The sequence below is a fragment of the Neovison vison genome, chromosome 13, assembly GCF_020171115.1.
Source record: "Neovison vison isolate M4711 chromosome 13, ASM_NN_V1, whole genome shotgun sequence".
Classification (NCBI taxonomy): Eukaryota; Metazoa; Chordata; class Mammalia; order Carnivora; family Mustelidae; genus Neogale; species Neogale vison.
The window spans coordinates 105,807,421-105,830,129 of record NC_058103.1 but is presented as its reverse complement, the minus strand read 5'-3'; the positions used below and the strand labels follow the sequence as shown (position 1 = coordinate 105,830,129).

At 39.5% G+C, this 22,709-nt stretch overlaps 1 protein-coding gene across 8 annotated transcripts in view; it reads left to right on the top strand.

The window, feature by feature from the left end:
* Window positions 1-22,709, top strand: part of CSNK1G1 (casein kinase 1 gamma 1) — a 198,099-nt gene that overhangs the window by 162,668 nt on the left and 12,722 nt on the right. For 4 of the 8 annotated variants that reach the window (XM_044231307.1, XM_044231304.1, XM_044231305.1 and 1 more), the window contains exons 11-12: window positions 10,874-10,984; window positions 22,031-22,137. In XM_044231307.1, coding sequence (XP_044087242.1) covers window positions 10,874-10,984; window positions 22,031-22,137 — 218 coding nt within the window. Of the gene's footprint in view, window positions 1-6,201; window positions 6,555-9,863; window positions 10,581-10,873; window positions 10,985-22,030; window positions 22,138-22,709 lie in introns of those variants that run through there. The other 4 variants (XM_044231309.1, XM_044231308.1, XM_044231310.1 and 1 more) reach the window with 3 other exon arrangements.

Genomic DNA, 22,709 nt, shown 5'->3' with positions numbered 1-22,709 from the left:
TCTCTGACCTTCTCCTCGCTCATGCTCTCTCTCACTGTCTCTCTCTCAAATAAATAAATAAAATCTTTAAAAAAAAAAAAAAAGATTTTATTTATTTATTTGACAGACAGAGATCAGAAGTAGGCAGAGAGGCAGGCAGAGAGAGAGGGAGGAAGCAGGCTCCCCGCCGAGCAGAGAGCCCAATGCGGGGCTCGATCACAGGACCCTGAGATCATGACCTGAGCTGAAAGCAGAGGCTTTAACCCACTGAGCCACCCAGGCACCCCATTGACCTCACTTTTTAATATTCACACATATTTTTATAATAAAATGCAAAACACTTATCTCAAATGTACATATGGAACCACATAGATTAAAAATAGCAGATAGAAGTACAAACACATATGTGTACAGTGACATACACGTACAAATAATGGATAGACTCACCGTAAGTACATACTCTTAGCAAAATGTGTCGCTTGGTAAGAAAAAAAAAGTATAAAGGAAGGAAATCTGTGTCTTAGTAACTAAAAGACAGAGCAGACAGACAAAATGATGGGGTTTAGCAAATTGTGTACACTAGTGGGTCCATAGTTATATGCTTTATTTTTTTTTTTAAAGATTTCATTTATTTATCTGACAGACAGAGATCACAAGCAGGCAGAGAGGTAAACAGAGAGAGAAGGGGAAGCAGGCTCCCCGCCGAGTAGAGACCCCAACGTGGAGCTCAATCCCAGGACCCTGAGATCACGACCTGAGCCGAAGTCAGAGGCCCAGCCCACTGAGCCACCCAGGCGCCCCCGTAGTTATATGCTTTAACTAAAGTAGTTGGCTAAGAATTATAATTTGTCTGACTTCTGATTTGACATCAGAATATCGTTGACTTCTGTGATTGTTCTCCCTGGACCTCCCTTGTTAAAAGTGTAGCTGAGTGCACAAACTGTCTACTGTCCTACATTGCTCTGGACTTTGCAAATTGTTAAAATTTTCTAGAAGGTAATTGGATGACGTTACTGTTCTCTCTGATAGAAAAATCTTACTTCTGGGAATCAATCATAACAGAACAAAGGAAAATACAGATTAAGTTATGTGCATAAAATTGTTGCAGTGCGATTTTAAACAAAGTTTGAGAAATGACCCACCTATATAATTATAAGGGAATGGTTATGGATCTAGCTTGGGTCTTTTATCAGATAAACTGGGTTATAGTAAAGTGAGTTGCAGTGCATTTATTCAGGGGAATATTATGTAGCCACTTAAAACAATATTTAGGAAAACTTGTAGCAACCTGAAAATGTTTATAGTGTGTAGAGTGAAGAAATCAGAGAACAAATTAGAAATACATCATGATTTCCCTGAGGGAAAGAGAAAATGAAAAAATCAGTGAGACAAGATAATGCCAACGTATTAACAGAAGTGGTGTTGAAACTGATAATATTGTGGTTAATATTTTTCCATACTATTCTATGATGAAGTTATATTACCTTATAATGAAAAATGCGTTTGAATAGAGAAGGTTTGGAAAGAAAAAGATAATTTAAGAAGTCAGTGAAGTCAGCATAATCAGCATATCTGCCCACTCATGTTTTCAGAATATTTCAAACTAAAATAGGTATTTCCTTTAGTTTCCCTTGTCTTTCCTGCTTCAGTGAATTCTTAATCAACATTGCTGTTTTGAGTGGATTTTAAAAGTATGGGAGGGGTGCCTGGGTGGCTCAGTGGGTTAAAGCATCTGTCTTCAGGATCCTGGGATTGAGCCCCGCATCTGGCTTTCTGCTCAGCAGGGAGCCTGCCCCCCCACCCCCATCTCTCTGCCTGCCTCTCTGCCTACTTGTGATCTCTGTCTGTCAAATAAATAAATAAAATCTTAAAAAAAAAAAGTGTGGGAAAAAGAGATGTTGAAAACCTAGATCGCCAAGGTGAAAAATATGGTCATACCTGATAGCTGAATAAAAATACAGTAATTTTCAGTGTACTTTAAGTGAAGGGTGTAATTAGGAAATCTCATCTGCAAAGTAATAATAAGCTTCTTTTTGAGGAATTGAATCTTGAAATTCTCTCCCCCTGCCAAAGGGTTTTTAGTATCCCATGGCTGCTAAGGGACCAAAAGTCCCCGCATTAATGCAACTTTTATACCTCCACTCCCAGCAGGTTTCTGAATCCTGGGTAGAATTCTTTCTGTTCTGTGCCCCATGGGCAAATATATTTCTGGTGTCTCTTCTACCTTTACACTGTGTCTATGTGGTCTCATTGCTTTTTTCCATCTTTAGGGTTGTGTTGTTATATTTGGGGGGTTTTGTTCTTTTATTTTTTAAGAAAAATTGTAGTCACATAGGTCCCTTACATGACTCTAGGAATTGAAAGCGGTATGTGTTCTTTTTTAGGCTGATTCTTTTCAATTTTGAAATCAGCAAAAGAAGAAAGTAAAGTTTCTCTTTGAGTGATATTGACAAGTATTATTCTCATTTGAGGGGCAGCTAACTTTTTTCTCAACAACTAAATATGTCTGAGAACCCGCTCTGTGAAAGTATGTCCTAGGGCTACCAAAATAAGTAGGGAATCTTTGCCCTCAAAAAACTGACAAGCAAATATGCCAAGTAGCCAGAAAACTATAACCCAAGGCAAAACAGAGAAGTATCCCAAGTTTCAAATTACCATCATCAGACTTTGGAATAAGGAGACATTTTGTCTAGTCTGAGCATGACAGAGTTTCATGAAAGAAACTGCATTTGAAGTGTTCTTGGAGGAGTAACGTGGGAATGAAAGAGGCATTCCAAGCAAAAAGGAAAAATAAGCAACAAGTTGTCAGGTTCATTTTGCTAAAATACATAGTGTGAATAAAGGGAGACAAGGCTAGGAAAATATCTTGGAGCCATTTGATGCAGTTCCTGGAAAGCTGGGCTGGAGAGTTGGTATTTAATTTCAGAAAGGAATAGGTACTAAAGGTTAGTGAACAGAGGGCTGATAAGATCAAAACTTCGCTTTACCAGTCTTTTGGCATAGAAGGTGATTATAACCTGGCAGCTACCTTGGAGACAATAAAAGTACAGGGCATCCCCTTCAGAGGTAAAGGGGCCTGGATGGGCTATTTTTGTGAAAATGAAATAGAACTGAGAAATGATAAAAAGTTATGATCTACCAGACTTGGCAGCCCACACATGTGTCAAGGTTGAAGGAAAAGGATGAGTCAGCGCTGTTATGGAGATTTTTGAAGCCCCAATAATTTGGAGGCAGGTGGTACGATTACTAGAAATAGGAAAGTTGAAGGAGAAACTTAACTTGGAGTTTGAATTAAGGCATCTTGAGTTTCAAATACTAGGAGTGTATATATTCTAGCTGAAGATGGCTAGGAGGCAGAGGAGGGCTCTCAAAAACAAACAAAACAATAGTGACATATTTGGAAATCAGAACATGGAGATGACATTGAGGTTAGTGCCAGCAGAACCTCCTTATTCTGGGTAAATCTGCTCTTCAGTTGTGGAAGAGTGATCCTAGGGATTAACAGGCTCTGTTTAGTCCCATACTTAGAGTAGGAAGAGAAAGAAAAGGAGCTCAGTACTTGGTTTTAGCTTAGCCCAAGGACTTTGGCCATAGGACATTTAGCCGGGGTGGGGGAGGCACTTAGCTTTCTCAGATGTAAGCCTGTAAGTGAGGGTAGAGATTTTTATTGTTTTGTTCACTGCTGTCTCCCTAACACCTAAAATAATGTGTGGAGTAGACACTTGATAAATAGTTGTTTGAATGAATGAATCTGTCAGATGAGGAGCATAGATGAAGTCAGATGTTCATTTAAAATACAGATTTTGGGGGCGCCTGGGTGGCTCAGTGGGTTAAACTGCTGCCTTCGGCTCAGGTCATGATCTCAGGGTCCTGGGATTGAGTCCCGCATTGGGCTCTCTGCTCAGCAGGGAGCCTGCTTCCTCCTCTCTCTCTGCCTGCCTCTCTGCCTACTTGTGATCTCTGTCTGTCAAATAAATAAATAAAATCTTTAAAAAATAAAATAAAATACAGATTTTTATTTTTATTTAACCTTCCATGAAAAATAAATTGTAAGCCTTTCTTCCTACTTGTTTTCTATTTCCACAAAAAGCCATTCTGCCTCCGTTGACAGCCAGAGTAGAGCTACATTGTCTACTGAAGGAGAACGGTGTTCAAAAAACACAGCAGGTCGGGGCGCCTGGGTGGCTCAGTGGATTAAGCCGCTGCCTTCAGCTCGGGTCATGATCCCAGGGTCCTGGGATCAAGCCCCACATCGGGCTCTCTGCTCTGTGGGAAGCCTGCTTCCTCCTCTCTCTCTGCCTGCCTCTTGCCAACTTCTGATCTCTGTCTGTCAAATAAGTAAATAAAATAAATCTTTAAAAAAAAACAAAAAACACAGCAGGTCTTGCTGCAGAGTAAGCTCAGGCAATTGTATTAGTTCTCGTTACAATGAGAATTTTCCGAGAAAATTTGCTTTGCTGTTCTAAATTGTAGGTGTATCAAATTGAGTACTGTTTGGTTCCCAGTAATAGATCCCAAATACAGTTCCCAAAAAATGGTATTTAAATTCATCATATTGGATCTGTCTTTTACAACTATGTTAGTATCAGATGCTTAAGAACAATCTTTTTTAATATAAGTATCACCCAGCTAGACAACTATAATTAAATCATGAGTTTGGATAGAATAAATACTGAGAAAGCTAGATCTATTCAGTAAGTTCCCAGTGGAACCTTCTGAGATCCAAAGATGGCAAATCTTGCCATGGCTGTGGTTTTTCTTTAAAGAATTCTGCATTACCATCCATCAGGAAAGGGGTAAAAAATAGTTCTGCCTCTTTCTACCTGGCAAAGCTTCCCTTTGCATTCTCTGATCAAGTGCAATCAGGAAGTAAGTCTTGCCATTATCCAGAGAGCTAGTATTAGAGTGCAGTATATTGCATTGTTGAAGGTTTTATTCAGTGTGCTTGCTCAACATGCTAAATATAGAATATTGCATTGACTAGAATGTGCATGCAGCAGTGTGCTTCCTGTTCTTTCTCAATCTAAGTCTGTGACAGTCCTTACTCAGGTAAATGCTATACACATGTTACCGTGGTTCAGCAATTTTGATAGTTACATAGATTTTCTGCTGGCATATGAAGAAGGGGCACTTGACCTAAAAGGCTAGGGAGAACGCATCTGTTTTGAGGTTAGAAAGAGTCAGACTAGCCATCTAGAACTATTAAACTCTGCCAGATGTGGCATCCTAGTATGATAATATTGAATAGTACTTACTCATTTTTATATATACAGGATATGTTTAAGGGAAAAAACTTAGTTTTTATCATTTTCTATGAGGTGAACTGTTTACTTAAAAATTCTCAAGTTTCTGCTTCCTCCTCTCTCTACCTGCATCTCTGCCTACTTGTGATCTCTGTCTGTCAAATAAATAAATAAAATCTTTGAAAAAAGTTGGGGGGTGGCCTGGGTGGCTCAGTGGGTTAAAGCCTCTGCCTTCGGCTCAAGTCATGATCCCAAGGTCCTGGGATCAAGCCCCACATCGGGCTCTCTGCTCAGCGGGGAGTCTGCTTCCTCTTCTCTCTCTCTACCTGCCTCTCTGCCTACTTGTGATCTCTGTCTGTCAAATAAATAAAATCTTTAAAAAAAAAAATTCTCAAGTTTGACTAGGCAAGAAAATATGAATCAAATGTCAAAGATAAGTTGATCCCTCATCCTTCTAGAAGAACCATATTCAAACTACTTCAATACCTTTTAAACACAGAAGAAATGAACAGTAAAACTCAGAAGGATCAAATCATGTTGAATTCTGAAGATGTGCCCCCAGTCAAAGAGTTGGTTCAGGGACACCTGGCTGGATTAGTCAGTAGAGCATGCAATTCTTGATCTTAGGGGTGTGAGTTTGAGCTCTGTGTTGGATTTGGAGATTGCTTAAAAATGAAATCTTAAAAAAAAAAAAAAAAAAGAGTGGTTCAGATTTGTTTGTTTGTATCTAGACTCCAAGAGATTAGATTTAAGGAATGTATAGCCTTAGAAAAGTATGTGTGGCCTAGTGTTGACATGCTTACTGAAAGAAGCTTCTTATAAGCATAGCTTTTCCAAAGGGCAGATTAAGCCAGATTGCTAACCAGCCAAGATGGGCAGAGATCTTCCTAAAATGAATATCTTCATATATTCTTTTGAAAGTCCAGTAGCTTTAGAAAAAACAAAAACTGATTAATTCTCCATTGCTTTCCTTTGACAGAGTACTGCTTCGGGTTCAGCAAGGTTCACAGTTTGCTAGTTGAAGGAGCAGATGAGTATGCTCAGAGAGAATTTGCCTCCCTCTGACCTGTGTGTAATTTCCTAACTTGCTACCTGCCATTTAGCAGGAATTTGGGTGTAGAGATTGCATACTTTCCCTGTCACCCTCCAGCTTAGAGCTCTCTGCAGAATGGGGCTGTCCTTCCTCATTTCTGGGGCACTTACCCCAAGGGGGACATTGATACAAGGAAGTGTAAGACTGAAATACAGACCTTACCTTACCTTCTCTCATTCTGTCACCGAGTTGCTGCCACTCACTTCTGCTCTAATTCTCTATTCTGTATTAAAAGTTTTCTTTGTGCAGTCTTCAATGTTGTGTATTTCAGCAGACATCCTGTGTTCTGAGGCACTTCCTTTATAGGAAGGAGGTTCTGGAGAAATCCTCCCTAGTGAAGTCATCCTTCTCTAGCTGGGAGAGGAGGCGTGGGGTGTGTTAAACCCTTTGGAATAAGAATAAGGCAGGGTCTGAGTAGAGTTTCAGACCTGGTTCCTCTGATGTTCCTCAGAGCATCACAAAATTGATACTATTAGCTCTGGATCTGCGTAGTACTGAGCTTGGGAATAATCCCTTTCTTACGTTGTTATCATTGATTCTCAAACATCCCTGATATTGATATCTAGTTTGTAGAATACAGGAAGGCATTGTTTGGCCACATGACAGGTTGCACAGAATAATCCCTGTCTGCAATAGAAATTGATTCTATTTCATGAGCTTAACAGAAGGAAGTTTTAAATTTTGTTAAAGTATACACTTCAGCCACCTTGCCAGCTTTTAAAAAATTTCATATGTACGGTCTAATATGCTCCAAAAAAAATTCTCGAGATGCTTCCTGCCCCATTCTTTCTATTTCTGTCTTACCCCTGCTACCTTAAAAAAAATTTATTTATTTTTTTTAATCTTGGGAGTGTGGTAAGACAATGCAACCTTAGTGTATTCATTACTAAATTTGGTACTATTTGGTCTCTATTCTAGTTTATTACAGTTGAAGACTATAATTATGTAATGAGGCCTAGAAGACTGACATGGGAGACCAAAATGTTTTATATAGGTGGCATCTTGTAAAATACTTTGGGAGGCATAAAGTGACATGGAGAAATTTCCTTATAAATGTAATTCGTAAACCTTTCAAAGAATAGGATTCAGTGATTTATTTTCTATAACAGGAAATGTTCTCCTGCCTTTTGCTTGAGAATAGGAGCTTTATCTCCAATATAAATTGGAAATAATATCTAAGCCATAGATGGGAGTGGTACCTCAGGTATTTCCAGACTGTATTTTCCTGCCCTCTTGTTAGTGTCCTTTTCTCCACTGTCTGTCCATTAATCCTGGCCAGGTGACTGCTGGGAGGCATTCATTTCCTCTGCCCTAAGCACACGTAGTAGTTTTGACTTTTTACACCAGGCTCCTCTAAGTTTCCCCTTAAGTAATTTTTGTTAGCTTTGTCTTTGATTTATGCCATGCAGGATCGCTGCTGTTTTATTTCCACATTCACCTACTGGATAGTAAACCCAGCATTTCCACACAGGTAATGCAATTACAGCAGAAGATTTTAAAGCGTTCCCCCAAGGAATTCCCACTGCTTGAGATTCCTGCTCCTGCCTTTGGGGATTTTCACACTCCATGTGGACCTTTTGCCTTTCAAGTAATGCAGAGAGATTGACCTTGTTGAGTGACTCTTCTGTCCATGGAAGCTCCTGATCACCTGTTAGATAGACTTGTGTGCATGAGTGGTCTTTGAAGAGTAAAGAGTTTACATGCCCATCTCCTCTACTGGTTTGCTTAGTATGACTATATCCTGTGCTGATTATGCCCAATCATAACTCTGTGTACACAGCCTTGCCTAGAAAACCTTACAGGTACACTAGCAGCATACTGTAGTTGTCAACATTCCTCCATTTCATCTAGTTCCTGGGCACTCAGTTACTTTCTAAAACTGGCCAATGACCGTTTTTACCAGATCAGCTTCCATACACCATTCCTAGCCCTTAAATTCTAGAAGAGAATAGCCATAGAATTTAATATTAGAATGAAGAGTAATTCCCAGTGTGATAAACCACCAACCCCAGGTTCATATCCGTATCTTGGTTTTGTAGCTTCCAGTGGATATAGAAGGCGTTGAAGTGCAGTAGAATGGTGCACTGTGTTCTTCGTTCGCCATTGTTTTTCTCTTTTTAAATAACACACTGCTTTGGTAATGGAAATGGAGTGTGGCTTTTAGGCTTTTGGGAAATGTCTTGGTATTTTCACAAGCTACACAAAGATGTTAATTCCTCCAAATAATTTTGTCTTTAACTAGAATGAATATAAATAGGTACACAGTCCTATGAATCAGACAGTGGCATCAGACCAGACTTTTGATGTGTGTTTCAGTAAAAATGGAAATAATAGTTGATCCGCTGTCCAGATTTTGTTGTTTAAAAAGCATATGGGTGTTTTATGTACATTTCTTTCCATTTTCAGCTTTATTTGCCTTAAAAATAAGTTCACAACAGAGAGCATTCATGCAAGAAGTAATTACACTGAATATGTATCTTAGAACTCAAAACAACCCCAAATGGCATATAAATATCTGGATATTGCTTGAACATTTAAATGTTTTGAAAACTGACAGTTCTTCATAGTTGTTTAGGAGCTTAAATATCCTACTTAAATATTACAAAAAGTAAAGTCCTAGAGGAACTGAAGAAGCTATCACTAATGGATAATAGTTACAGGTATTATTTATAATATTAGAACAGATTTATTCTCTTGGCACCTGGCTAGTTAGTTAGTTGGTAGAGTATGCAACTCTTGATCTTGGGGTTGTGAGTTCGAACCCCGTGTTGGGTGTAGAGATTGCTTAGAAAAATAAAACAATAAACTAGATTTATTATCAAATCTCTAGTAGTAAAATGATAGGAGATTAGGTGCTCTGAGGATATGGATACTGTCAATAAGTTTATGAAAGTTGTGGTTATGTTATAAACTATAGCCTTATGTTGGAAAATGAAACATCTGAACTTCTGTTGACAAAATAATCAGAGGGGTGGGGTTTTTTTTGGGTAGCTTTGATTCTCAAATGTGACTGGTGAACTCAGACGTGACTTAGAAAACCAAGCCCCTCTTTTGTTAGAGAATATAGCAAGTGAGTTAATACAGCTGCCTCTGTACAGAATATACTCATTACCTGAGGAATATCAGAAAACATGGCCAGGATTCTTTACACTGCTGTTACCCATGTGGCTTCATATTTTGTTAATAAAGATGAGGTTGTAAGCTGATACATGAGGCTCAGGTTTTATTTTGCTTTGCTTTGCTTTTTTGATGGAAAAAGCCCTTTTGGTGACTTACAGATGAGCTTTAAACAGCTCTTATCCATAAGATGCAGAAGAGGGAGATTGAATATGAGCCTCAGACAACTACTTCTTTCCTTTCCTTTTTTTATAAAGTACAACATTGGTAGTTGTGAACATCTCTAAGATTTATTGCATCCTTGCTGGTTTTCATGCAGAGCAGCAATATCACATCCCAACCCCTGCTGTTGTTTATATCAGCAGCAATTAAAATTTGATTTACTAATCCCTCACTGCTGCCTCTCCAACTCCTCATTTTTCATTTTGTAGAGCCTTAGGACTGTTACAGCTGAGCATCATGATGTTAACACCTCCTCAGCCATCTGGTACAGGGGAAGAGGCACCTAAACAGATTCTTCAGAACAAAAATCACAAATGAGCAAGATCAGAATAGTATGAGATCTAAAAAACAGGTAAAGAAGGAATGAAGAGAGCCTGAATGACAGCAGAACTGAAAGCAGAACCCAAAAAGGTTTTGGATTGGAAGCTCTCCTTTTGCTGGGGAAAGATCTGCCTTTTGCTTTCTAGAAGAAAGCAATTCATAGTAGTCATATCTAAAACTATTTCTAATTCCGGACTAGAGGCCAATAGCTAGGGGAATCAGGAAAACATTGTAGCCTCACCACCCCCCAACTTTTCATATTTCTTGACCCATGAGCCTGTTTTGAAGATACACTTTTTTCATTCTCCTAGATAAGAAAGCATATTCCAGCCACCGCCACTCCTCATTTTATCTTAGTCGAAAGTCTTGCAGAGGTTTATGTTGAGAGTGGTGGGCTCCCTATTTAAGGAACAGCCATATTATCTTGATTCCTAATGGTAGGAATTTTCTGTATCGACTACTGTCCATTTAGGTAGATCTTTAATCAGTGAAATGATTTGTAAGTATGATTGTTGCTTTGTCCAACAATATTAACATTCTGAATTCGGTCTGCTTAGTGGCTACTGAATTTTACTAATAATGAAAGCTAAAATTGATTCCAGCTTTTGGTGGTGGTGTCCCGCACCCTCCCCAACCCTGCCCTGCCTTTTGGTGATTATTGTTTTTCTGTGTCTGGGTGAGGATGGTGTGCTGTAGACTGTCATGTATTGGCTCATTAGACTGAAATGAATGTAGCCAAGCTAACTTTTTCCTAAGTGCTTTGCAGCCGTTGTTAGTTTAAAATCCAAAACAAAAACAAAACCCTCAGGGACACTAATGTACTTGATTTTGTTATTGCTTGCTGTTGCTTCACCTTTCCTTCCATATCTTGCTCTCATGCTTCCTAATGCCTGAGCAGACTGCATCGTCAGAGCGCCGAGGAGAGTGGGAAATCCAGCCCAGCCGGCAGACCAATACCTCGTACCTGACGTCTCACTTGGCTGCAGACCGCCATGGGGGATCAGTGCAGGTACTTACTGCCTTTATTGCCCTTTCCTGGCCTTCTCAGCTTGGCTGGTGGAATGTTGACTTGCTTCTGAAACTTTGGTTCCTTTAGAAATGAAACTTGCTACAAGGTTGAGCTGCTTCTATAGTTAACGGAATATCTATGTGCTGATTTCTGCCTAAGTGGACATGTAAGAACCACTTGTTGAGATGATTGTTGGTTGTTGTCATTGACTAAAAAACATCTGTATGATTTCTGGGTAAACTAATCCTATTACCTTGATCTACTCATGATAAACGATAAAAATAATGTCAAGGTAGAGGTATGTTAGTGTCAAGTATGTGAATTTTGAAGACTTGAGATGTGCAAAATAAGTAGATTTTGGATAAAGAACTGCATATGTAGCTCATTCCATGGTCGTTTGTGCCTTATTAGCACTTAAGGTGAGATTGTTAATTGGTCCAAGTTACCCATTTCTGAGTGGGTTACCAAGAAGTTGGGCTCTTTCCTTTTTGGGCTTTATTCCTCTGGAATAAGTGTGGTCTCAGTGAATTATTTCTGATTTCATTTGGACGGTTTTGAAGCTTCGTTGTATCTGGTACTTAAGAACATCTGTGTCTCTTTACTTTTCTTCCATGTCACTGTTTTAATAATCTTTTTTTTTTTTTTAAAGATTTTATTTATTTATTTGACAGAGAGAGATCACAAGTAGGCAGAGAGAGAGAGAGGAGGAAGCAGGCTCCCTGCTGAGCAGAGAGCCCGATGCGGGACTCGATCCCAGGACCCCGAGATCATGACCTGAGCCGAAGGCAGCGGCTTAATCCACTGAGCCACCCAGGCGCCCCTGTTTTAATAATCTTAATCCAAATGTGTCTCTCAGACTGTTAAGTGACACCACCAGTTGGGGCATACAAGTAAACCCAGAGCCACCAAATCAAATAAAGGGATAGACAAACCTTTTGCATGTAGAAATGCATCTTAATAGGCTTGATTGTCTAGAATATGTTTTTTACATGGAGTGACTCACAGAAGATTGTGTTATTTATAGGAAGGCAGGAGACAGCTGTGGTTCTGTTAAAAAAAAAAAAAACCCTCATAGGAACATCTAGGTAAAAATGATGGATTGAACACACAGATCTGCTCTCACCTACTCCTGAAACAGCACTAAAAGAATGATAAAGGGATTTTTTTGAAAGGCATGAATCTATACAAGGTTGGAGAAAACAGAAGAAGCAACAGCAACAAAATGTTAGATGCTGGGCAATTACTCAATGACTCAGCAGTCCCAAGAAAACTGAATCCTGAGCCAAGAAGGCCTGTTTTCACTGGGTAATCCCCTAAAGACTCAGAAATTTGCCTTCTGTAAGGAGAAGTCAGTGTGTAGGGCCATGTGCTAAAATAAAGAAGAGTAGTTAAAAGTCTGTTTCCTAAGAAGCCAGAGGTCCCTAGATGCTCTCCCCCTTCCCAACAAAAGCAAAGATTTAATCTTCGCTAAGGGCAAAATAAGGGGTCTATAAATTAGGGGGTGTGAGTCACATTTGGGGATGGGGAGCTATATTGAAGCAAAGGGATAGTAAATGAATGTGTGATCTATACTTTAAAGTCCCACCCCTGTACTTCTTGCAGTCTCCCACTTATTTTTTTTTGTTGTTTGTTTTTACTTTTTTATATATAGAGAGACTGAGGATGGGTGAGGGAGGGGAGGAGAGAGAGAGAATCTCAGGCAGAATCCCTGCTGAGCATGGAGCTCAGTGCGTAACTGAGCCACCCAGACACCCTGAGATAGAGACTCTCAAGCAGGCTCCATGCCCAGTGCAGAGCCTTTCACGGGGCTTGATCTTATGACCATGGGATCATAACCTGAGTCAGGTGCCCCAGGATGCTATTTTAAAAAGGAACATTCTAAGAGCAAACCAAGAAAAAAGGAAAGAGCACGTGCTCCTGGAAATTAAAAATATAAGAAAAATTAAAACTCAAAAGAGTTTGGAAGATAAAGTTGTAAGGAAGTCTCCCATAAAGTAGAAAAGAGAGGTTAAAATGATAGAAAACAGGGCACCTGGGTGTCTCAGTGGGTTAAGCCGCTGCCTTCGGCTCAGGTCATGATCTCAGAGTCCTGGGATCGAGTCCCCCATCGGGCTCTCTGCTCAGCAGGGAGCCTGCTTCCCTCTCTGTCTCTGCCTGCCTCTCTGTCTACTTGTGATTTCTGTCTGTCAAATAAATAAATAAAATCTTTAAAAAATGATAGAAAACATTTTTGAAAAAATAAACAATAGAACTACCATGTGGCCCAGTAATTCCACTTCTGAATATTTATCCAAAGAAAATGAAAACACTAATTCAAAAAGATATATGCACCCCTCTGTTTACTGAAACATTATTTATAGTAGCCAAGATAGGGAAGCAACTTAAGTGTCCATTGATAAATGAACAGAATAAGAAGACGTTCTGTGTGTGTGCACACGCACGTGCAATATTACTTGGCTTTAAAAATGAAGTGTCTCGGGCGCCTGGGTGGCTCAGTGGGTTAAGCCGCTGCCTTCGGCTCAGGTCATGATCTCAGGGTCCTGGGATCGAGTCCCGCATCGGGCTCTCTGCTCAGCAGGGAGCCTGCTTCCTCCTCTCTCTCTCTGCCTGCCTCTCTGCCTACTTGTGATCTCTCTCTGTCAAATAAATAAATAAAATCTTTAAAAAAAAAAAAAAAATGAAGTGTCTCCATTTGTGACAACATGGGTAGACCAGAGGCTTTTGTGGTAAGTGCAGTAAGTCAAGCTGAGAAAAAAAATGCCATATGATTCTGTTTATCTATGGAATCAAAAAAACAAATGAACAAGAAACTGACTTATATATGAGAACAAATTAGTAGTTGTCAGAGGGTAAACAAAAGAGGTGAAGAGGATTAAGAGGTACAAACTTCCCATTGGAAAATAAATAAATTGGGGCACCTGGCGGTCTCAGTTGGTTAAGCGTCTGACTCTTGGTTTGGGCTCAGGTCATGATCTCGGGTCCTGAAATCAAGCCCCACATCGGGCTCTGTGCTGTATGTGGAGTCTGTTTAAGGTGCTCTCTTTCCCTCCACACCCCCAGAACCCTGCTCACTTTCTTTCTTCAAAAAAAGAAAGAAACAAGTCACAGGGATAAAAAGTATAGCACAGGGAATATAATTAATGATGTAATGACTTTGGGGGTACTTGGCTAGCTCAGTGGAGGATGCAACTCTCAATGTCAGGGTTGTGAGTTTGAGCCGCACATTGGACATAGAGATTACTTGGAAAAAAATTTTTTTAATGTAATAACTTTGGTGACAAAAGGTAACTACACTTATTATCCTGAGCATTTTATAACGTATATCATTGTTAAATCATTATGTTGTATACCTGAGACTAATATATGTCAACTCTACTTTAATTAAACATTTTAAAAGATAAGATTTAAAAAATGAGATTGTAGAAAACAAAAAAATGATTAACTGTAGGGAAAATAAGAAATTATAAGAAATTATACAGGAAAGGAAAGAAGCATAGTATATACTCCATGGCACAGCTATAAATAGTTAATGTAAAACTAAGAATTGATCTTGCCAGAATTACAGTATAACTATAATGGAAGACTAGAAGGGTGAAAATGTGAATATAATGCCTAAAAATGAAGGATCAACATGCATGTTATTCAGAGATAATGGAGGTAAAAAACAAAAGAATCTGTTTTAAAGGAGAGGAAATAGGGGGTTGGGGAAAAGACTGCTGTTTTCCTAATGATCCTTGTAGAAATAATTTTTTTAAAGATTTTTTTCATTTATTTGAGAGAGAGAGTGTGCACACTAGTGGGGTGGGTTGAAGCAGAGGGAGAGAATGATGCAGGGCTCGATCCCAGGACCCCAAGATCTTGACCTGACTCAAAGGCAGAAGCTTAATGGACTGAGCCACTCAGGTACCCCCTTCCCCCAAATTCTTGCAGAAATAATTTATGTACATATACATACATAACAATTTTCATCTATCACATTTGCAGAAATCTATAAGTTTAATAGCTCATCCATCTAGTATTGTTGAAATCGGAATTACAACTATTTTAGAGGATTATTTGGAACTCTCTTTTAAAATCTTAAATATCGGGGTGCCTGGGTGGCTCAGTGGGTGAAAGACTCTGCCTTCGGCTCAAGTCATGATCCCAGGGTCCTGGGATAGAGCCCCGCATCGGCTCTCTGCTCAGCAGGGAGCCTGCTTCCTACTTTCTCTCTGCCTGCCTCTCTGCCTACTTGTGATATCTGTCTGTCAAATAAATAAATAAAATCTTTTTAAATAAAAAATAAGTGAATAAAATAAAATTTTAAATATCTACACTTTTTGATTCAGTGAATCCAGTTTCAGATAAATATTCCTCAGAAATGTACAGATACTGAAGACACATATTTTAGAACAATGCTGCCAAAGGAAATGAGTCATATGTGATTTTAAATTTTCTAGTAATCTCGTTAAAAAGGTAAAAATAGGGGCACCTGGGTGGCTCAGTGGGTTGGGCCTCTGCCTTCAGCTCGGGTCGTGATCTCAGGGTCCTGGGATCGAGTTCCACATTGGGCTCTCTGGTCAGCAGGGAGCCTGCTTCCTCCTCTCACTCTCTGCTTGCCTCTCTGCCCACTTGTGATCTCTCTCTATCAAATAAATAAAATCTTTAAAAAAAATAAAGGTAAAAATAAACAGTGAAACTAACTTTAATAATATATTTAATCCAGTTTAAAATACTTCAGCACGTAGTCAGTATTAAAAATAGTTATGAGAGGGGTGCCTGGCTGGCACAGTCAATGGAGTGTGCCACTCTTGATCTCAGGGTTGTAAGTTCCAGGCCCATGTTAGGTGTAGAAACTACTTAGAAATAAAATCTTGAAAAAATTTATGAGATATTTTGCTTTTTTTTTTTAAATGGAGTGTTTGAAATCTAGTGTGTATTTTACTCTTAAAAAAACATCTCAGTTTGAACTAGCTACATTTTTAGGACTTAGCAGCCACATGTGGCTAGTAGCTACTGTTATGCATGTTGCAGTTCTAGAATGTATGTTGCCACTTGTTACCAGAAAATCTGATGCAACTAACTTTTTATTAGTTGACCATATACTAAAAAATAAAACAAAATTTGGCATTAACAAAACAAACATAATACTTGCTTACAGTGGATGGAGATCTCTAGGTCCTGTGGGAAAGGCCTAAGATATTTTGTGGAAAAAGCAAGTTGTAGGAGCACCTGGGTGGCTGAGTTGTTTAGGGTCTGCCTCCTGCTCAGGTCATGATCCCAGGTTCCTGGGACCGAGCCCTGCCCTGTGTCAGGCTTCCTGCTGAGCAGGAAGCCTGCTTCTCTCCCACTCCCCCTGCCTGTGTTCCCTCTCTCGCTGTGACTCCCTTTGTCAAATAAAAATCTTTTTAAAAAAAAAACAAAAACCAAGTTGTAAAACAATATATGAAATTTGGCCCTATTTTTATTTTCACACATAGATGTAAATATATATAAAAACATTTATATATATTATGTATTTGTATATAATATATAAATACGTATATAATATATCAATATACAATATATTATTTATATTGTACATTATTAACATATTATATATAAGTATATACATATATATATGGGGGTTAACATATACATATGTTAGTGTATACAGAAGAAAAAAAAGAAACAATGTAGAGTATGGGAGGACCAATACAACCAGTGGGCCAAATCCTACCTTCTGCCTGTTTTTATGAAGTTTTATTAGAACATAAGCATACTCATTTGTTTATATATCATGGATGTCTGCTTTCATGCTCAGAGTTGAGTAGTTACCACAGACTGTATAGTTCACAAAGCCTAAAGTATTTACTACTTGTCTTGTTATGTAAATGCTTTGCACAACCTTGTTCTCAAGGAAAATATAATGAATTTCCCACTAGTCCTGTCCATGTGATGTCATCTCTGGAAACTTGCACTTTTTATATAGTCTTTTTTAATATTCTAATTTTTTACAGTAAACATGCTTTTTCATTAGGGAACAATGTAAAGATTAAATATTTTACAAGACCAGTGCTCTAACCCCTGAGCTATGGAGCCAACTGCAAGATTAAATATTTTAAAAGGAAAATACCTCCATAATCAACCACATCTGGACAGTTTACTAGATTTGTGTTCCTGGAACACAGAGGTGCTCATTTGGATAGTGCTTCCTAATTGTCCATTGTGAGGGGTCGTCTTTAAAACTGGAGTTGATTAGAGTCTCTGGCAGCACTTTTGGAAAATGCAGCCTCCCTCTACTCCCTATAAACTTAGTTCTGCAAGCTTCCTTGACACTTGGGTAGGGGATAGGCACGTGTACCGTTTCCCTAAGATTAATTAAGCTCTGGTGCTCCTCAGGATATCTGCCTCTCTCATTGTAGCCACAGTTTGTGTATACTCATAAAGGCTATGCTTTTTGCAAACCAAATCAGCCATACTTTCCTAACACAACAGATGCCACATATTTTCAAGTCGTCTCATTTCCCAAAGATAAGGTGGTCAGACCGTGCTTAGCCTACCTGAATGACCAGCAGAGCACATGGTAGGAAATACAGAGCACCAAGATGAGAAGAGTTTGCTTTAGTAAGGCACGTGGACACTCCCATTCTAACCTGTTTAATAGGCAGGCCCCCTGACCCACCCCCATGGTTCCCATTCTGCCACTGTTTCCACAAGTCATCCCCATGTGGAAGATCTAAATTCAAGAAGGCAGTACATTTTTCTCTTTCAAAAAGATGACCCCGAAGTTATTTAAATTAAAATATATAGGAAATACCTAGAAAGTTTCAGGACAAGGCAAAGACATGAGACTTAAGAATGACATTCAACTATTTTTTTTAAGATTATATTTATTTATTTGACAGATGGAGATCACAAGCAGGCAGAGAGAGAGGAGGAAGCAGGGTCCCTGATGAGCAGAGAGTCCAATGCAGGGCTTGATCCCAGGATCATGACCTAAGCCGAAGGCAAAGGCTTTAACCCACTGAGCCACCCAGGCACCCCAAGAATGACATTCAACTATTAGCTAATATTTACTTTGCTCAGATCTTTATAATTTTTAATTACAATTCTTGTTGAGGTCAGTAATATGCCCATTTTACAGACAGGGAAGCTAAAGTACAGAACTACCACATATGTTAGTTGTGAGAAGGAGGATTGAAATGTTGACTGTCCACTAAAGTATTGCTTCCTTTGGTATATAACTCTTATTTTTCTTCATGGTCATGTTTTGAAAAATGGGGTTTAGTAACTCAGATTTTTTACTTAAAATATTAACTTATTAAAAGAGATGTTACTTATATTAAGGACTAAAGTTTAAAATAGCACTTTACCTTAATCTCATTCATTTAGTCCTTTAAGATATTTGCGATATAGCCAGAGGAATGTTGGATTAATTTTAATAGTGACTACAACAAAAAAACTTTGAACATTCCAGGTATACAAATGAGCTTATTTTTCTATGAAATTATACTAAAAATTCAGCAAAAAGGGTATAAAAATGATACTGCTTAAAATACTAAAAATTCGGGCACCTGGGTGGCCCAGTTGGGCAGCTGCCTTTGGCTCGTCCCACATCAGGCTCCCTGCTTAGCAGAGAGTTTGCTTCTCCCTCTGCCCTTCAGCCTATTTGTGCTCTATCTCAAATAAATAAATAAAATATTTTTAAAAAATACTGATAATTCATTACATTCAGAAGGGTGTTTTGGGGTTTTTTAATTGTTTTTGGGGGGGTTGGGTTTTTTTGTTTTGTTTTGTGTTTTGTTTTTTATAATTTTCCTCAGCATCCTTGTATTTAACTGCCGTAGTATTTAAGAGGTAGATAGGACCAGAGCTGTCAGCCTGGTCTTCTAAAACTAGAAATCAGGGCTCACAGAGGAGGCTGGAGTGAGGCCTGGAGTCCAGCTCTCTCGTCACCTACTGCCCATCTAGGCAAGCAGTTCAGTGGTTTGCCAGACTGTCCCTCCAGCCTCTGACGTGGTTGCTCTAAAGACCTAGATTAGTAGGATATTTTAAGCATAGTTAGGTTAAAAGTTGGACACCAGATGATCAGGTTCCCATTTGTGCCTGACTGATTTGAGACCAGACACTTAATTGATACAGACAGGTTTTCCAGTCTGTAAAATGGAAATACCTGCACTTCCTTAGATTGCCCAAGGACATTGCTTATGGGCCAAGTGGCAATTCGTAGCAAAGAGGAATTAGAGAGCCTTCAATCTGTGAAACACTGTGGACAGGAGCCGTGACCCAAAGTCATAAAGCAGCTGGCAGTGGTGACTCTTGCTGACTCCTGCTTTGTCTCAGTAGAAGCCAAAACATTTTCTTTAACATCTTGTCTAGTTCCTGAGTTGTTCACTGAGAAACTTACAGTGTTTTCTCCTCTAGCCCCTGTGCTGGCAGAATGAATTTACAAGCATGCTGTCCAGCATGCAGCCAGAATGTGCCCCAGGAAATAAGTGTAGGCTAAGGAAGTTAACGGGACAGCATTCACACGAGGAGCTATGCTTCTCTAATCTGTAAATCTTCACTCATATTTCGGTTTTGCTGCTTATTGCCTTATGTTCTTATCTTGAAATTTTCAAATTTATGTAGTAGTTAATGGTGGTGGTGGTAGTGATGGTCAAATGAACCCATGTGTATCCTTAACGTAGATGAATGATTATTAAGATTTTGCCACGTCCTTCTTTCTGTGGTGGTGGTGTATGGGAGCGGTGTGTGCTAAAGTATCTGAAAGTAGTCTGTAAACATCATTGCATTTTATCTCACAATACTTTTTTTTTTTTTTTAAAGATTTTATTTATTTATCAGAGTGGGGGGAGAGAGAGAGCACAGGCAGACAGAATGGCAGGCAGAGGCAGAGGGAGAAGCAAGCTCCCTGCCGAGCAAGGAGCCCGATGTGGGACTCGATCCCAGGACGCTGGGATCATGACCTGAGCCGAAGGCAGCTGCTCAACCAACTGAGCCACCCAGGCGTCCCTATCTCACAATACTTTAGTCCACATGTCCTAAGAACAAAGATATTCTCTCATGTAACTAATACCATCATTGTATCTAAGAAATTGAATAATAATTCCGTAATATCTAATCTTCAGTCCTTATCACATTTCCAGTTGTGCCCCAGATTAATTTTATAGATTACAGGACCTAATCGAGGTATGCGTTGGCATTTAGTTCTTATGCCCCATTAGTTTCTTTCAGTCTCTTCTTTGCTTAATTTCTTTTAGTCCGTAACACTTAGCCCTGTGTTAAAATTTTCAGAGAAGTCTTTTTTGAAGAGTCCAGGCTTGCTGTCCTATAGAAAGTCCCATATTTTGGGTTTGTCTAGTTTTGTTTTTGTTTTTTTTTTGTCCATCATACTTAGATTCAGATAAAACTTTTTTTTTGGAAGACTATTACATAGATAATGTTATATAATATTTATTATGTCATGTCAGGAGATAAATAAGGTTGAGTGGTTCCATTAATGAGAGATGGTAAATTTGATCAGATCCCTTAGGTAAGTCCAAATTGAATGTTGTAGTTTTCTTTGACTAACCATATAGCATTGTTTCAATTATTTTAAGCATGTATTATAAGAACAATAAATATTTCTGGTTTAGAAATAATGGTAAGTAGAGACTGCTGCTAAGTAGTGTTTACCTTGTGTGCCCTTTATTCTTTATGTAAGTACCCCAAAGAGCCCTTTCTCAACACATTTCCTCCTGCCTTCCTTTTTATGACTATTCTTGAATTTTTTTCAAATAAGCTGCTGGTGAGGACCCCAGATCAAGAGGGAGATAAGAATAAACACTTATGGAGGGAGAGTAACAGTAGTATGAACACTTACTGAGCCATTACGATGTACCATGGCATGGGGCTGAAGACTTGATGTATATTGTCTGCACAGTAACCCTGTTAGGGGTAAGCTGCATTGTTTCCTCATTGAACTTAGGAAGCTCGGGCACAGAAAGATTGCAGATCTTGCCCAAGGACCCACAGCAAGTAAGTGGTGGAGCTAGGGTTCTCACCCAGGGCTGACTAACCCTGGAGCCTATATCTTAGTTTCTGTGTGTGCTCTGCTACCATGTCGGGTGCCAGGTATCCTCCCAAACTGCCATCTGGTGCATTTGCTTGTGTAATTCTCACATCAGCCTATAAGAAACCGTCTCAAGTAGATGAAGTTACTTACCCAAGGGTATGTGATATCTGAACCATTTATCCTATTTTGTGGTTCTCTCCCATGTTTCAGCCAAGGTCTTTAACAGCAGAGTGGTTTGTCCAGCGGGGTCCCTTTTCCCACTTCCCAGCACCCACATAACAGGAATCATGTGCTGGAAATGAAACCAAGTGACAGAAGCAGCTGCACAAGCAAGAGAAGCCTGATCGGGTCCACATTAACCAGATGACAGGAGTGAGAGCCTTCAGTTACAATTCGGGGACCATCAGTGAGAAATGGGATGACCGTGAACCTGAAATAAAGGTTGTTGAAATAACACTGGTCTTCCAAAGGAAAGTGTTTCCTTACCGTCTGCCCTCTCAGCAGAGAGGATGTGGCACTCTTGTTGTTTGAGTAACTTCAAACCAGTGGTCAAAGCCGTGAAGAAATTCCTGAAGGAAAGTGTGATTGCTTATAGTTTCTGATGCCCACTATTGATTTCCTTTTTAGAAATTTTTTTCAACATCATCCCTGAGTCTATTTATAATTCTAGCATAAGAAACTGAGAGTAGTAGAATTAAAGCAAGTTAACATGACCTCTTTCACAGGCTTTTTGTGAAGATTAAATTTACACACACAGTGTAGCAGAGTGCCGACACAGAGTATGCATTCAGTGTGGAAGCTACTGTTACTTGATTACGTCATTGCATTTTGTGTTCTTACATGATACGGTCCTGAGAACCTGACCTAAATGAGGACATTTGGCCCCTCAGCTCAGGAAGATAAGCATTCCAGACACTGCCTGGTTAGTACCTAAGTTAGAGACTAGATCTTCCCTAGGGACCCTCTCTGGTGCTGGCAGGAGGCTCCTATTGCCATGGCGTCCATCACACTCCATCTTTCTGTTTCAGGTGGTTAGCTCAACCAACGGAGAGCTGAATGTTGATGACCCCACGGGAGCCCACTCCAATGCACCAATCACAGCTCACGCTGAGGTGGAGGTAGTCGAGGAAGCTAAGTACGTTCATCTTTCATGGGGGCTCTTGTGTCCTAGGTTGAAAAGTCTTCTATCTTTTCCTTTCTATGTGCTGCTCATCTCAGACTGGATTTCTCGTGCTTGTGTCCTCAGCTTTCTTCCTTTGACTGTTTTATTTTTTTGCATGGTACCTTAAGGCTGCTTCTGCCCTTCTTTAGCTGTGATTTCTGGGAAGATCATCACATTTTTCTAGTCCACATGGGGCAAAAGACCTAGTGAACTAAAAGAATCGTGGTATAAGAGCTAAAACGGATAGTAGTCATGAGCCTCTTGGGTCCCTCGAGCTTCTTGCTCCCTGTGGGATATGGAGAAAAATCTGCTTATCTGAAATCACGGACCATACTGAACAGCATTTGATGCCTGGTTCTTGGCTAAGAACTCTGCATGTATAGTCCTGGAGCAAGAGTTTTAGGACCAATTATGTTCTCACTTAAATGATTCTGGAATCAGAGAGACTCTGATAAGTCAGGCAAGATAGTCTCTACCTGTGAGGAAGAGTTTTGGGAGGAGAGGAAATCACACTATTGGGGAGGAGTGAGTCCACTCCCTTTTCT